Raw genomic sequence first — 15,355 nt, forward strand, 5'->3', positions numbered from 1 at the left:
GGTCTGCTGCGTCGGGTGGGCCCAGGGACCACGGCCTTGATGAAGCTGTGCCCAAAGGCGGTTTGACAGGACGCGGAAGCAGGGCGGGCTAAGCTAACTGCTAGCCCATGCAGACTGGCAGTTCTGACAGTCATCCTGGCTGGCGTTCGTTCTCTGGACAGTGGAATTTTTGGACTGTGCTGCACTGAGGGGACTGTGTTGTTAGCCGTTTGTGTTTTTACAGAATGGAGGTGGATCAATTGGTAGCAAGGTGCAAAAACAACAATCGCTCCCTAAATATAGCAAAAACTAAGGAGGTCATTATTGACTTTTGAAAGACCAGCGCCCACCATACAGACCCCTCTGACCATCCATGGTATGGACGTGGAGAGGGTCAGCAGTGTTAAGTTCCTGGGAGTTCACGTCACAGAGAACATCTCCTGGTCCTCACATGTCACTGTGCTCTCCAAGAAGGCCCAGCAGCGTCTGAAGAAGGCGAGTCTTCCCCCACCCGCCCTCATACTACAGAGGCACCATAGAGAGCGTTCTGACCAGCTGTATCTCCATCTGGCATGGGAACTGCAAGGCCTCCGACCGCAAATCCCTACAGCGGATAGTGAAGGACCCCACCCACCCTTCCCACATCCACTTCACCCTCCTACCCTCTGGCAGGAGGTACCGGAGCATCCGTGCTGCCTCCACCAGACTGTGCAGCAGTTTCATTCCTCAGGCTGTGAGGTTCCTCAACAGCCTGAACACTGAGACCTTCCACAAAATGACTTTATGACCGTCTTACTCGCTGGCCATGTCAGGTGTGCTTGTGATGTTTAGGTCTGTGAAGTAATTCTTGTTTTTCATGCACTGTTTGTTATTAATATTTATTGTGTATTATTTGTTTTTAAGTGGCACTGAGGTCCTTGTGAAACGTAATTTCGTTCCCTTGTATGTATGAGGCAATGGCAAATAAAAGCAGTCTAAGTCTCTCTGTTTTTGTATGTTTTTGGTGGTGTCGTTTTTGGGAAAATTGGGATGTGTGTTTTTGTCTTTTGTGTCGCACTGCTGTGGGCTAGGGGAAACGGTAATGACAAATTGTTCCTGACTCCTGATACAATTTCTGCGTATTGCGTTACAGCTCATTTGTTCTGTGAGACGACAGCACGATTGCAAGAAGGTATCTGGAATCGTAAAGATTTTGGGCAGTCTCACGTGCAGGGACGAGAATGTGCGGGTGGTCTTTGTGCGAGCCTTGTGCTGCACAGTGTTTCATGTCCCACCTTTTCTGTGGCGCACAGAAAAGTTGCGCAACCCAGGAGGCTGTCCGCAGGGAGGTTCATTACACCGGATTTTCTCCCGTCTCCCTAAATGACCAAAACCGATGTTCAGATCGGGCCAGATGGGAGTCGAGGACGGACAGCGATGCGGCAAAGTTTTGTTTGTCCTAAATGTGACACTTCTGCCTTCCGGCACATTTCACAGCTTGCTGTCTGCAATCTCATTATTTTGAAAGTTTCCTCCCAGTCTGACAGTCACAGGGGGGCGCCACCGTGAGGATTTACTTTCCTGTCTGTTGTCCAGACTTTCTGATTATAACTCTTTGCCTGTGGCACAAGAGTCTTAGACGCACACAGCACACTTGAGGAGCCGTGAGTTTGATCGCGTCTCAGTTTGGCATCGATATGCGCAATATTTTGGGGCGGACTCTCCAGAATTCACAAAGCATATGGAGTTTACAACAAAATAAATAAATAAATAAAAAACCCAGACAGTGGCTATCTGAAGAAACATTTAAATTCAGGTTCTGGGGCGCCTCCGTAGCCGAGTGGTTAGAGCGCATACCACCTGGCCGAGTGGTTGCAACCATCGCCGGTTTGAATCCGGCCGGCGACCTTTTGTTGCACATCTTACCCCTCGTTCTCCCCATTTCCTGTCTGCCTCCACCGTCACCATCTAATAAAGGTAGAAAAAAATAATTAAAAGATAAGTAAATAAATAAATTGATTCCGGTTCTACAATAATCCGCCCATATCTGTGACTTGCAAGATGCCATATTTGCCCATCTGTTTGTTCGAGACACTGCAGGTTGGCGCTCCCAGTAGGGTGTTTATTGACACCGTACCATTTCACTTTACAAAGGATCTTTTTCAGGAGCACATATCAAGCATGGCCTGCAGTGCAGAGGTTTTGGCTATCTACTACTACTACTACTACTACTACTACTACCACCACTACTACTACTACTACTACTACTACTACTACTACTACTACTACTATGGATCATCCATTTCCATCTCTTCCTGTCCTCTGCATCTTCCTCTGTCACACCAGCCACCTGCATGTCCTCCCTCACCACATCCATAAACCTCCTCTTTGGCCTTCCTGTTCTCCTCTTCCCTGGCAGCTCCATATTCAGCATCCTTCTCCCAATATACTCAGCATCTCTCCTCCACCAATGTCCAAACCATCTCAGTCTTGCCTCTCTTGCTTTGTCTCCAAACCGTCCAACCTGAGCTGTCCCTCTAATATACTCGTTCCTAATCCTGTCCTTCTTCATCTCTACCAGTGAAAATCTTAGCATCTTCATCTCTGCCACCTCCAGCTCCACCTCCTGTCTTTTCATCAGTGCCATTGTCTTCAAACCATATAACATAGCTGGTCTCACAACCATCTTGTAAACCTTCCCTTTAACTCTTGCTGCTACCCTTCTGTCACAAATCACTCCTGATGCTCTTCTCCACCCACTCGACCCTGCCTCCACTCTCTTCTTCACCTCTTTCCTGCATTCCCCGTTACTTTGGGCATTTGACCCCAAGTATTTAAACTCATCCACCTTCGTCACCTCTGCTTCTTGCATCCTCACCATTCCACTGTCCTCCCTCTCATTAAAAAGTCATTTACTTTTTTACAGACTTTTTTGTCTATATATCTTTATTCTTTTGTCCCTACTTGCCCATTTTATTTAGAGGTGTGACTTTATCGACTGTGAGGTTGTGCGACGTTTCCTCATCTGACCTCGTACTTTCTGCAACCTTCTACTGTTTTTCCACTGTAGGACCCCGGAAAAGCAGAAATTCTAACAATACATTAATTCCCAAATGAAAATGGAGAGAATATCACAGTCCACTGGCTATCATGATAGTTGGTGTTATCTGTATCGGTCTATCATGATAGTTGGAGTTATCTGTATCGGTCTATCATGATAGTTGGTGTTATCTGTATCGGTCTATCATGATAGTTGGCGTTATCTGTATCGGTCTATCATGATAGTTGGAGTTATCTGTATCGGTCTATCATGATAGTTGGTGTTACCTGTATTGGTCTATCATGATAGTTGGCGTTATCTGTATCGGTCTATCATGATAGTTGGTGTTATCTGTATCGGTCTATCATGATAGTTGGCGTTACCTGTATCGGTCTATCATGATAGTTGGCGTTGTCTGTATCGGTCTATCATGATAGTTGGCGTTACCTGTATCGGTCTATCATGATAGTTGGCGTTATCTGTATCGATATATCATGATAGTTGGCGTTATCTGTATCGGTCTATCATGATAGTTGGCGTTATCTGTATCGATATATCATGATAGTTGGCGTTATCTGTATCGGTCTATCATGATAGTTGGTGTTACCTGTATTGGTCTATCATGATAGTTGGTGTTATCTGTATCGGTCTATCATGATAGTTGGCGTTATCTGTATCGGTCTATCATGATAGTTGGAGTTATCTGTATCGGTCTATCATGATAGTTGGGGTTATCTGTATCGGTCTATCATGATAGTTGGAGTTATCTGTATCGGTCTATCATGATAGTTGGAGTTATCTGTATCGGTCTATCATGATAGTTGGAGTTATCTGTATCGGTCTATCATGATAGTTGGTGTTATCTGTATCGGTCTATCATGATAGTTGGCGTTATCTGTATCGGTCTATCATGATAGTTGGAGTTATCTGTATCGGTCTATCATGATAGTTGGAGTTATCTGTATCGGTCTATCATGATAGTTGGTGTTACCTGTATCGGTCTATCATGATAGTTGGTGTTACCTGTATCGGTCTATCATGATAGTTGGCGTTATCTGTATCGGTCTATCATGATAGTTGGTGTTATCTGTATCGGTCTATCATGATAGTTGGCGTTATCTGTATCGGTCTATCATGATAGTTGGAGTTATCTGTATCGGTCTATCATGATAGTTGGTGTTATCTGTATCGGTCTATCATGATAGTTGGCGTTATCTGTATCGGTCTATCATGATAGTTGGTGTTATCTGTATCGGTCTATCATGATAGTTGGCGTTATCTGTATCGGTCTATCATGATAGTTGGCGTTATCTGTATCGGTCTATCATGATAGTTGGTGTTACCTGTATCGGTCTATCATGATAGTTGGCGTTATCTGTATCGGTCTGTCATGATAGTTGGTGTTATCTGTATCGGTCTATCATGATAGTTGGCGTTATCTGTATCGGTCTATCATGATAGTTGGCGTTATCTGTATCGGTCTATCATGATAGTTGGCGTTATCTGTATCGGTCTGTCATGATAGTTGGCGTTATCTGTATCGGTCTATCATGATAGTTGGCGTTATCTGTATCGGTCTATCATGATAGTTGGTGTTACCTGTATCGGTCTATCATGATAGTTGGCGTTATCTGTATCGGTCTATCATGATAGTTGGTGTTATCTGTATCGGTCTATCATGATAGTTGGTGTTATCTGTATCGGTCTGTTGATCGAGGTTTCCTTGTTGGGGACTGTAGCGTAGCCCACTTTAGGCTACGTACTTGGTCTCTTGCTGACAGTGTGACCTGTGTGTCCTTTGGTCTTGCTGGTCACATGAAGGACCTTACTGAGCCTTACTGGATTCTCTACTTAGGTTTACAGCCAGTGTACCAGGTGGTGCCCATAGACACACGGTGTTGTGTGAAAGTCAGGCAGAGGTAAATCCTAAACGGTCATGTGAAGGAAAACCTAGTGAGAAACTTTGTCCCAGGCCGAATCCCGGCATTTCCAGGAGCACTGCAATGCACAAATTATACGACCCGACCGAGCAATCCCACTGATCAAAGATGCTGGAAGTTCCCACAAAACACAGCGCTGTTGGTTACCACGGTAACCCTCACGATGAACAGGAAGCGAGCTAGTTTTTTTTTTTTTTCACTTGTATATTTATAAATAAATGTCATTGGCTGCAGCACATAGCTGGCCGCCGCCGCTGCTATTTGTCACCGTAAGGAATGAATTATAATGCAGTATTCATTTGATAGCATCATACGACATCATTTTGCTTTTCCAAAGACCTACGAGCCCTTATATAGACTCCATGATGTCGTCAACGCAGACAGGAATGTGAGTCTCAACACATTCTCCCGGAATGGGGACATTTGCATGTTAAACAGTCATTTGGCCTGACTTGATGGGATCATGCTGGCAGCGGCGTGGAGCGGGTGTGTGCTCTGAATACAACAACGCAGAAGAAGAGAAGAGAAGCCCGTCCGCTGTAGCGGGGGTGTGCGTGTGTGTGTGTGTGTGTGTGTGTGTGTGTGTGTGTGTGCTTGTTTGCAGTGGTATATCCACAGTTCCAACCTAACTGGAAATATTTCTGTCGCTGCTCCTCTCGGTTTCTCTCTTTTTCTTTCTCTTCCTCTTTCTCTCTGGCTCTGTTTATCTTTCTTTTTCTTTCTCCCTCTCTTTCTCTCTCCTTACCCCCCCCCCCCCCGCTGCTCTCTCATTCCATTTCTTGCTTTTTCATTCGTGTTCCATCTCTCTGTTGCTCATTCTTTTCCTCTCATCCTTTTTCTCCTGCTGTCTGTTTCTCTCTTTCTCGCTCACCCACTATCTCTCCTCTCACCCCCCCCCCCACCCACCCACCCTTTCCTTTGTTCACCTCCTATTCCCCAGTCTACCTCTCATGGTGGGCTCAGCCTCAGAACCTCAGCAGTTATGCCTCTCTGTGATCTTCCTGTCCTCCACCCGGCCTGTCCTCCGCCCGGCCTGTCCTCCGCCCGGCCTGTCCTCCGCCTTCCTGTCCTCCGCATTCCTGTCCTCCGCCTTCCTGTCCTCCTCCTTCCTGTCCTCCTCCTTCCTGTCCTCCGCCCGGCCTGTCCTCCGCATTCCTGTCCTCCGCCCGGCCTGTCCTCCGCCTTCCTGTCCTCCGCCTTCCTGTCCTCCGCCCGGCCTTCTGTGCTGGTGCACAGGGGGATGGGTGGAGTTGGGCCCCACTGTTGGATTTGGAGTCGAAACAGCCTGAAAATACTCCACCTCCCTGCTTCCAGCTGTCAATTATCCCCTCCCCTGCTGGGATGGAAGCCCCCCCCCACATTAGTCTACAGATAACTTTCTTTTTCACTTGGAGAAAGAGAAAGACAGAGACACGAGACGCTGTTAACAGATACGTCCCCTAACAGTAACGGACTACACTGCTGTCAGTTTTCCGGTAAAGGCAGCAGCTTCTGTTGCTCACACAAGGAACAAGTTGGGGGCGTCCGGGTAGCGTAGCGGTCTGTTCTGTTGCCTACCAACACGGGGATCGCTGGTTCGAATCCCCGTGTCACCTCCGGCTTGGTCGGGCGTCCCTACAGAAACAATTGGCCGTGATGTGGATATGTGTCCTGGTCGCTGCACTAGCGCCTCCTCTGGTCGATCGGGGCGCCTGTTCGGGGGGGAGGGGGAACTGGGGGGAATAGCGCGAGCCTTGCACGCGCTACGTCCCCCTGGTGAAACTCCTCACTGTCAGGTGAAAGGACGCGGCTGGTGACTCCACGTGTATGGGAGGAGGCATGTGGTAGTCTGCAGCCCTCCCCGGATCGACAGAGGGGGTGGAGCAGTGACCGGGACGGCTCGGAAGAGTGGGGTAATTGGTCAGATACAATTGGGGAGAGAAGAAGGGGGGGGGGGACAAGGAACAACTTAGCATTATTTTATCGCACGGCTTCTCTGATTGGTCAGTTACGGCGTTCCACGGTCTGAGTAACAGGCCGCTGCTATTGACACGGTTCTAACAGACTAATGAATCCAATGGACTATTTCTTTTTTAGCATAATTAATAAAATAATTTTTGAATCGATATTTTGTGTCAAATGATTGATTTCTGTACTAAGTAGCCGTGTAATAAGCAGGATGTACAGTGATTTGCGTGGGGGTCCTGCGTCACCACGTCAGGGTTTGTTTCGCAGTGTTGACCCGCTCGCTGTACGTTACCCTTTACTCAACACGTAGTGACCGTTTACACACCGCTGTTAATACCGCGGAAGTCCTCTTTCCCCACCTCTCCGAAATATTTCATTGATTCATTTATTTTTTATTCCCCCCCTTTTTTCTCCCCAATTGTACTTGGCCAATTACCCCACTCCTCCGAGCCGTCCCGGTCGCTGCCCCACCCCCTCTGCCGAGCCGGGGAGGGCTGCAGACTACCACGTGCCTCCTCCCATACATGTAGAGTCGCCAGCTGCTTCTTTTCACCTGGCGGTGAGGGGTTTCACCAGGGGGATGCAGCAAGATTCGTCTCATCATAAAAGTATAAGAGAGTAAAATTCTTGAGTTTGGGCTCCTCAACACTGCAGCAACAACAGTAACTCAACAACAACAAAACAGAATAAAGAAGCACAACAATAATAGTGTGGGATGTATGTAAGGTGCTGTGTGTGTGTGTGTGTGTGTGTAGGTAGGCCCAGCTCCAATAAATGTGCACACGTGTGTGTAGTTGTCTGCATATCCGTACGTGTGTGTGCATGCCAAGCTACCTCTGTGTGTGTGTGTGTGTGTGTAAACCAACGATCACAGGTCAGTACCATCAGTCCGGCACCAGGCTTAATGTTGTTTAATGTGGGAGCACGTGGGAGGATCACGCTATTCCCTTCAGGTCCCCCTAACCCCCCAAACAGGCGCCCCGGCCCACCAGAGGAGGCGCTAGTGCAGCGACTAGGACACATGCCCACATCCGGCTTCCCATCCGCAGACAGGCCCAATTGTGTCTGTAGGGATGCCCGACCGACCAAGCCGGAGGTTACACGAGGATTCGAACCGGCGATCCCCATGTTGCTAGGCAACGGAATAGACCGGTACGCTCCCCCGGACGCCCTCGGAAATTACGTCTTGCAGCAGACTTACTGGGGTGTTTGAAAATGGCAGGTGAAGACGCTTGGTTTAGTGCTACCGACTAATATTCTCATCTGCTGTGGTGTAAACGAGGTCCTTCATGTCAGAGTCCGTCTAATTTGCCATTTTTGCCAAGTGTTGACCAATTGCTTGTTATGAAATACTCATTTTTCGGTAGCGCCTTGTATGAATGAACAATGCGCTACGTTTTAATCATTTAGATGGTGCAGAATAAGGTCGTCTGGCTGAAGGTCTTGCACCTCGGGTGTTGTCCGTGGTGCTGAAACCTCGTCTCCCCCAGTCTTTCTTCACAAGAGACGTCACACTAAGTACCAGTCCAAGTATTCCACGTTATTGTGTTAGCGGCTTCATGCGGTCAGGGAAAAAACAAGGAGACAACTTTTGTTTTTTAAACTGCTCCCAGCGTCTACAAACAACCCGACCTGCCAACAGCGTGTTGTGTTTCAAAGATTTGCCCGGCAGTTTGCCGAAACATTTGGGGGCTGTTGTGTTGCAAACGCAGGACAGTGCTCGACAGTCAGTGGCATGATGTGCTAGCTGTATGTCAGGATGCACACTTCATCCATAACTGTAGTTTGCACAAGGATACGATTAACTTTTGTCAGTACGAATCCCAAAGATACATCTTTGTCAGCGATGGTCGTTTATTAAGAAAAATACCTAAGCAGTTCTTGGTGTTGAAAGTGTTAAACCACCAGTGGCTCACCGGATAAGACTTGTTCATTGGGCGGATCAGCAACAAGTCAGTTACTGAACTGACTGTGGGTTTCTCTATAGTGACCTTGAGTGTAACAATCAGGTTTTGTTTGTTAAGTTTTAGTGGGTCTGACATCTGAATGAGCAGCTGTGGTCTCTCTCTCTCTCTCTCTCTCTCTCTCTTTTCTCAACAACCTAGTGACATTTTATCATGATGCTAATAAACCAGTTGTTGCTCCAATTTTACTCCCTTAAAAACCAATAAACCCAAGTAATTTAGCGTACTGATACCTTGCACATAGTCAGACGGTGAGGTACTTTCTTGAAATGGGTCTCATTACATTCTCTGCATCTTGTGTTTCCCTTTCCATATTGTGTTGTGCTGTTAGCCTAGAAGTGGAGAGAGAGAGAGAGTCGGGTAAGATTATCTGAAGAGTTGTACCGGGTCTGCTTGGTGTTTATATTAACGATATATTCTGTTTTTCCTCCATCTCTCCTCCATCCCTTTTCTCTCCCTGCTTCTTTACACCTTCTCTCACTATCTTTCACTTCATCCACCCACACATCTTATCCATCCATTCATCCAGAGGCAGAGGACAGTGTACAGACTGACGCTGGTTAAGGCCTGGAATGTGGAGGAGCTTCAGGCCTATTCGGAGCTAATTGCCCTGGGCCAGCCGGACTTCATTGAGGTCAAGGTAGGGCTCTTCAGCAGTCAAGACTGTGCTACTGTTAAAGGATAATTCCGTTTTTTTTTCTTCCACAACCTGGGCCTTATTTTCAGAATGTTTTGTCATTGTGCGTATCTGTTATATCGGTTTACTCACCGACATCGTTGTAGAGCTTTGTAGAGATCACTTTGCTGAGCAACTTGTTGCTTCAGCATGCAGGAATGACCATCTTACCTACCTAGTACTACTTAGGCAGTAGTACTCGTGGACTGACTACCCAGCCAGCACATTTGAGAGGTCAACGATAATGGGAAATCATGTACACAAGCGAACAGAAGCACTAGAGGTTTCTGTCACGGTTGCTGAAAGGTCAGGTTTAAGGCTTGTGTTTCGATGTCGCGTAAAGCCATCAACATGTAATAATGTTGCACTCACCACCACATTCATCAGAATCAGAAACTCTTATTACCATGTGCATTACTTGCACTAGGAATTTAGCTTGGTGTTGTTGGTACAGAGAAGGGATATCGCGACATACCGGTGTTGACAATAACCGTGATATTTAAAAAATGAAATATTGATATCATGTTAATAATACATATCTGATAATATCATGTAAATAATCCAGCGCCTCTTAAATCATTCCCGTTTCTTTCCGTTCTCGCTTTGTCTCCCCCCCCCCACACACACACCTGGCGTGATGCAGTAACCAGCTAGTGTGGCCATCGCCCAAACTATGTTGTAATAAATAATAAGAAATATGTTCCCGGCTGTCGGTCTGTTTTCACTCACCTCCACACACCCAGCAGTCCTGTCAGCCAGTAAGCCAGTGGTGTGGCTCTGAGCTACGTAGTTTCAGAAGGACTGGCGACTGATGCCGGCGGCGAGTAAAGAGCAGGGAGAAGGTAGACCTCCACTTCATCAGCCTGCCCAGGCCTTTGTGCAGTATTAAGTCCGCATTTAATAACAATGATAATAACAATCATTACATTTATACAGCACTGTCAAGACCCCCAAAGCACTTCACATTGAAGGGGATAACTCACTTCAACCAACATGTAGCACCCATCTGGGTGCTACACACTGGTAGCACCCAGTCGAAAACTAGGCAGCAAAAGAAGTTCGACCTATTTGCTGCTCGCTGAAAACGTTGGTAGACAACGGACGGCGCCCTCAACGGCAGGCAGGGAGACGAATGCCAGACACACACCGGTGATGTGGAAAAGTGAGTGAAGACTATCCGATACACAACTCACCCAGGCGGAGAAAGACATCCTTGCTAAGGGGGTAAATTTTGCTGTCACAATCCCGTAAATAAACACATAAACACGTACAGAAGCAGGAGAAGAGAGGAGCTGAAGCACCGGGCATTTAACAAAATGAGACAGCGGAGCTCACTCGAGCCTCATTTTAATGCACCGTCAATTGGTATGATATATTTCACATCTGTAAGTTATTACTGTCAGTTATTCTACCAAATTATGTGTCATACAAACTTTTAAGTGCTGTTAAAGAAATAGATCATCCCATATCCCAGCTGCACTTCTTTTATTTCCATTCCACTTTGTTGTGAGGCACCGCGGGTTTTTACAAAGTGCTGTGTAAATACTAAATGTTATCATTCTGATAGTAATGTCGGTCTGTATGAAAGCCTTCAGACCCCTGACCTGATATATTGCATCTAAGAAATAGTCTATTGTGGGTAAATAGTTTCACATTATTACAATGGCATGGACACAGCAATTTGTCATTATTATTATTTTTTATGATTTTGAGATACTCTATTGATGCCCGTAGGGAAATTACGCTCTGCATTCAACCCATCCTAGCTGTCACGCATGTCACATGTCATGTCGCATGTCATGTCACATGTCATGTCGCATGTCATGTCACATGTCATGTCGCATGTCATGTCACGCCAGATAGAGACAAATAACCTGATGAGGAAAATTAACCAACTGAATTAGGAGTGTCAGACTCTGATTGTTTGCCTTCTTTCATTTTATGCTCAATATACACAGCAAAAGTTGAAATTCATTCTTAAAACTTGTTATGTAGGGAAAGGTACATTTCTGAACACTAGAGTTTTTAATTCTCAACCCAAACCCTGTCAGGCTCGACCCCATCACGTGGGTTCAGGCTCAGATTGTTTAATTATTCCAGCAGGTCTGAGAGGGTCGGACCCTGTGCTGCATTGACTTAATGAACTTGAACCTGAAGTTGAACTTGTGGGGGCTCTTCCACAGTTGTGGGTCTGATGTAGGTCAGAATTTACAGATGAGGTAAACAAAAAAAACAAACTAAACTAAACTAAACCCAGAGGAGGCTTTGACGAGGCGCTCCTTCAATATAGCCTGGGACACGTGTTTACACTTCAAATGTGATATGGACCAATGCGTATCAGGCTACCTCAGAATGTGGCCTGAATGATCAGATCTCAAGACACGTTAAGGACGCATTGGGTGCATTCACACCTGTACTTAGAGCTGTCCACTAAACAGTGTCAATGATGGAGGTGTCAAAATTCACCACCATTGTCTCTGTTAGGTAGAATTTCTTCAGCTGCCACAGGAGGTACATCCTCTGTTATTGATGAGGTAGTTGATTAGCTCTCACTTGAGGTCCTGAGCGATTGTGGTGCCCAGGAAAAGGAATAACTCCACGGTGGTAACTGGAGAGGGCTGGGCTTCTCCTGAAGTCCACTGCCACCTCCACTGACTTCAGTGGGTTTAGATCCAAGTTGTTCTGGCTGCAACAGGAAAGCAGGTTGTCAACCTCCCATCTGTAAGCAGACCCATCACCCTCAGATGATTCCAATGATGGTGGTGTCATCTGCCAACTCAGGAACTTGACAGATTGATGTTTGAAGATTCAGCCGTTGCTGTAAAGCAAGAAGAGCAGTGGGAACAGGATGCACCGGTGCTGATGATCCGAGGGTCCGAGACATGCTTCTCCATTTTCATGTGCTGATTCCTGTTTGTCAGGAAGTCGGTGATCAAACTGCAGGTGCAGTGGGGCATGTGCAGCCTGGACAGCTTGTCATGGAGGAGAACAGGGCTGACTGTATTGAATGCCGAGTGAAGTCCGCAAACAGGATCCTGGTGTAGGTACCAGGAGAGTCCAGATGAAGAAGAATGGAGTGGAGAGCCATGTTGATTGTGTCATCTGTTGACCAGTTGGCTCCTATATGAACTGTAGTGGATTCAGGAGTGGGGAGGTGATGGACTTGAGGTGGGACAGCACAAGACATTCAAACGTTTTCACCACTAGAGGTCAGAGCGGCAGGTGTATAGTCATTTAGAATAGAATAGAATATATTTTTTTCACGTACAACGAGGTCAAGTCTGCAGCTTCCATACGTGATGCTATGAAACAATAAATAAGATAAAAATAAAACAAGAAATAAGATAAAATTGCATTTAAATGGCAATAAAATAACAAACATTATAAACAGTGTCCGGCAGTAGTAAATAGTGCTACAGCTCAGGTCTGAGTCTATATATAGTATATAAGCACAATGAATGTATTCATCTCAGCAAAGTACAGTCAGGCAGTTTATGGGGTACAGTTGGTAGACTGATTCAGAGCAGTTATTGCTCTAGGGAAGAAGATATTTCTCCATCTGGAGGTGCGGGCGTAGATGGTGTAGATGTCGTCCAGATGGAAGGAGTTCAAACAGTCGATGGCGTGGGTGTATGGCTTCCTTAAAGATGCTGGCAGCTTTTCTGAGGCAGTGTGAGCTGTAGATGGCCTTCAGGGCTGGGAGTTGTATCCCAGTGATCTTCTGTGTGTTGGAGATGACCCGCTGAGATACCACCTAGAGATGCAGTATGTTAGGATGGTCTCTGTTACCCCCTTTTAACCAGCGCAAACCTAGATCTAGCTCTGGGCTGGTGCTACTGCTCGTTCACAGTTGGTTCAACTTGTGAACCTTCTAAGAACTGGTTTGCTTTTCCGTGGGCTAGAGCCGGCTATAGAGCCACGTCACTATACATACGTCTGTATACATCTCTGAAGATGAGGCAAGAAATCAGCTGTGTAGATTTTGAAACTTTTACAATTATATACAATTTTCATATGCTATTTCATCATTAATTTCATGGCTGAGAATTTTTGAGGTGAGAAATCAACTGTGCAGGTTTCAAATATTGGCAGTTTTACGAAAATTGATGGCAAATCGAAAATTTTGCTCCATTTTCGGAGTTGAGAAGCTCCACAAACTGGCGGGCAACTGGCCGGTCATGCCGCTGTGAGCTGGCTGGGGCTCTCTCAAGTGACCGGTCTTGTAAACAAGAGGCTTTTATTTCCCTGTTGACGGATGGTTTGCTAAAATATCATAACACAAATGTCTGTTATTAAATTAACGGAAGCTGTGATTATCTGCCTTGTTCCTCTGTGGGGTGATTGGTCTGAAATTTATAAGGTTTCCTTGATTATTCTCTCAATATTTCTTTGGGCAAATTCTTCTGGCTTCTTTGTTGATGTGTTTTAAGCATAGTATTTTAGGTAGTTCTCCTAAAATGAGGTTTTTAAATGTGGAAAAATTAATGTGGGGTGTCAAATTCACTGTCAAAGTCGATCAAATAATGTGCTGATAAAACCATTTGATTCCTATTAACTTTGATTTGAAGTGTCATTACTGAGTGCATGCATTATTTGGCAGAAGTGATTTTTGGTCTTGATAATCCCGCTCCCAGTCCATGACGTAAGCGGTTCTTTCTTCTAGCCCAGCAAAGAGTTAACCACTTAACTTGGCTGAAAGCCAGTTCTTTGGCTGTCGAAACACAAAGAACTGGTTCGAAAATAGGCACCGGCTCCGAACCAGCTCTCGAACTGCCTTGGTGGAAAAGGGGTATGTGGTGCTGACCACAGGCCTGTGATCCTTGGCTTTTTGAGGACATGGATAATGGTGGAGGCTTTGAAGCTGGCTGGCACCCTGCAGACCTCCTGGGAGGTGTTACAAATGACTGTGAACACTGGAGAGCTGGCCTGCACAGTGTTTAAGGGCTAACAGAGAGACGGCCTCGGGTCCAGCTGCCTTGTGGCTGTTCTGTCTTCTGAACAGCCCGTTGACATCCCTCCCCTGAATCAAGCGAGAAGGTGTGGTGGTGGTGGTGGTGATGTGGGGGGCGGTGCTCAGGCTGGGAGTTTGGGGGAAGATGTTTGTAATGGAAATGGGGCCCTTGGGGAGGCGGGGTTGATGGAGCTGCTGGAGCTGCTGCAGTACAGGGGCTGATGGATGGGCGGTTGGGAGATATAGTCCAAGCTGACCCTTTGTTTTTCGACTCAACAGTAGAACTTGTTCAGCTCACCAGCAAGTCTGGAGTCGTTCAGTGTGGGGGAAGGCTTGGTTTGTAGTTGGTGATCTTTTTGGTCCTTTCCAGACCGAGGCAGAATCGTTGGCTGAAAAGCTTCTTCCATCTTCTTTGAATGCTTCTGTTTGGCCTCCTTCATCGCCTTGCTAAACATTTATTTTGCCAGCTTGTGGTTGGACACAGAGCAGCTACTGCTGAATGCCAAGCAACAGTTCAACGAACATATTAGCCTAAATTGCTAGTTGTTGTTAGCTTTGCTGTTAATGAAAGAATATAAAGCCGAATCTGGTAGCACTGACTGATGACTGACATGTCTACATGCACTGCTTCCCCTCCCCCTTTACCCCTCAAATGTATTCGACCAATTACCCCACTCTTCTGAGCCGTCCCAGTCACTGCTCCACCCCCTCTGCCAATCCGGGGAGGGCTGCAGACTACCACATGTCTCCTCCGATACGTGTGGAGTCGCCAGCCGCTTCTTTTCACCTGACAGTGAGGAGTTTCGCCAGGGGGACGTAGCATGTGGGGGGATCACGCTATCCCCCCCAGTTCCCCCTCCTTCCCAAACAGGCGCCCCA

General features: G+C 46.5%; 1 protein-coding gene across 1 annotated transcript in view; it reads left to right on the forward strand.

Moving 5' to 3' along the window:
• tyw1 (tRNA-yW synthesizing protein 1 homolog (S. cerevisiae)) overlaps positions 1-15,355 on the forward strand; it is a 144,012-nt gene that overhangs the window by 86,489 nt on the left and 42,168 nt on the right. Inside the window, exon 14 of the mRNA XM_056283730.1 lies at positions 9,379-9,489. Within this exon, the coding sequence (XP_056139705.1) occupies positions 9,379-9,489 (111 nt within the window). The remainder of the gene's footprint in view (positions 1-9,378; positions 9,490-15,355) is intronic.

The sequence above is a fragment of the Lampris incognitus genome, chromosome 7 (genome assembly GCF_029633865.1).
Source record: "Lampris incognitus isolate fLamInc1 chromosome 7, fLamInc1.hap2, whole genome shotgun sequence".
In the NCBI taxonomy this organism is placed as follows: domain Eukaryota; kingdom Metazoa; phylum Chordata; class Actinopteri; order Lampriformes; family Lampridae; genus Lampris; species Lampris incognitus.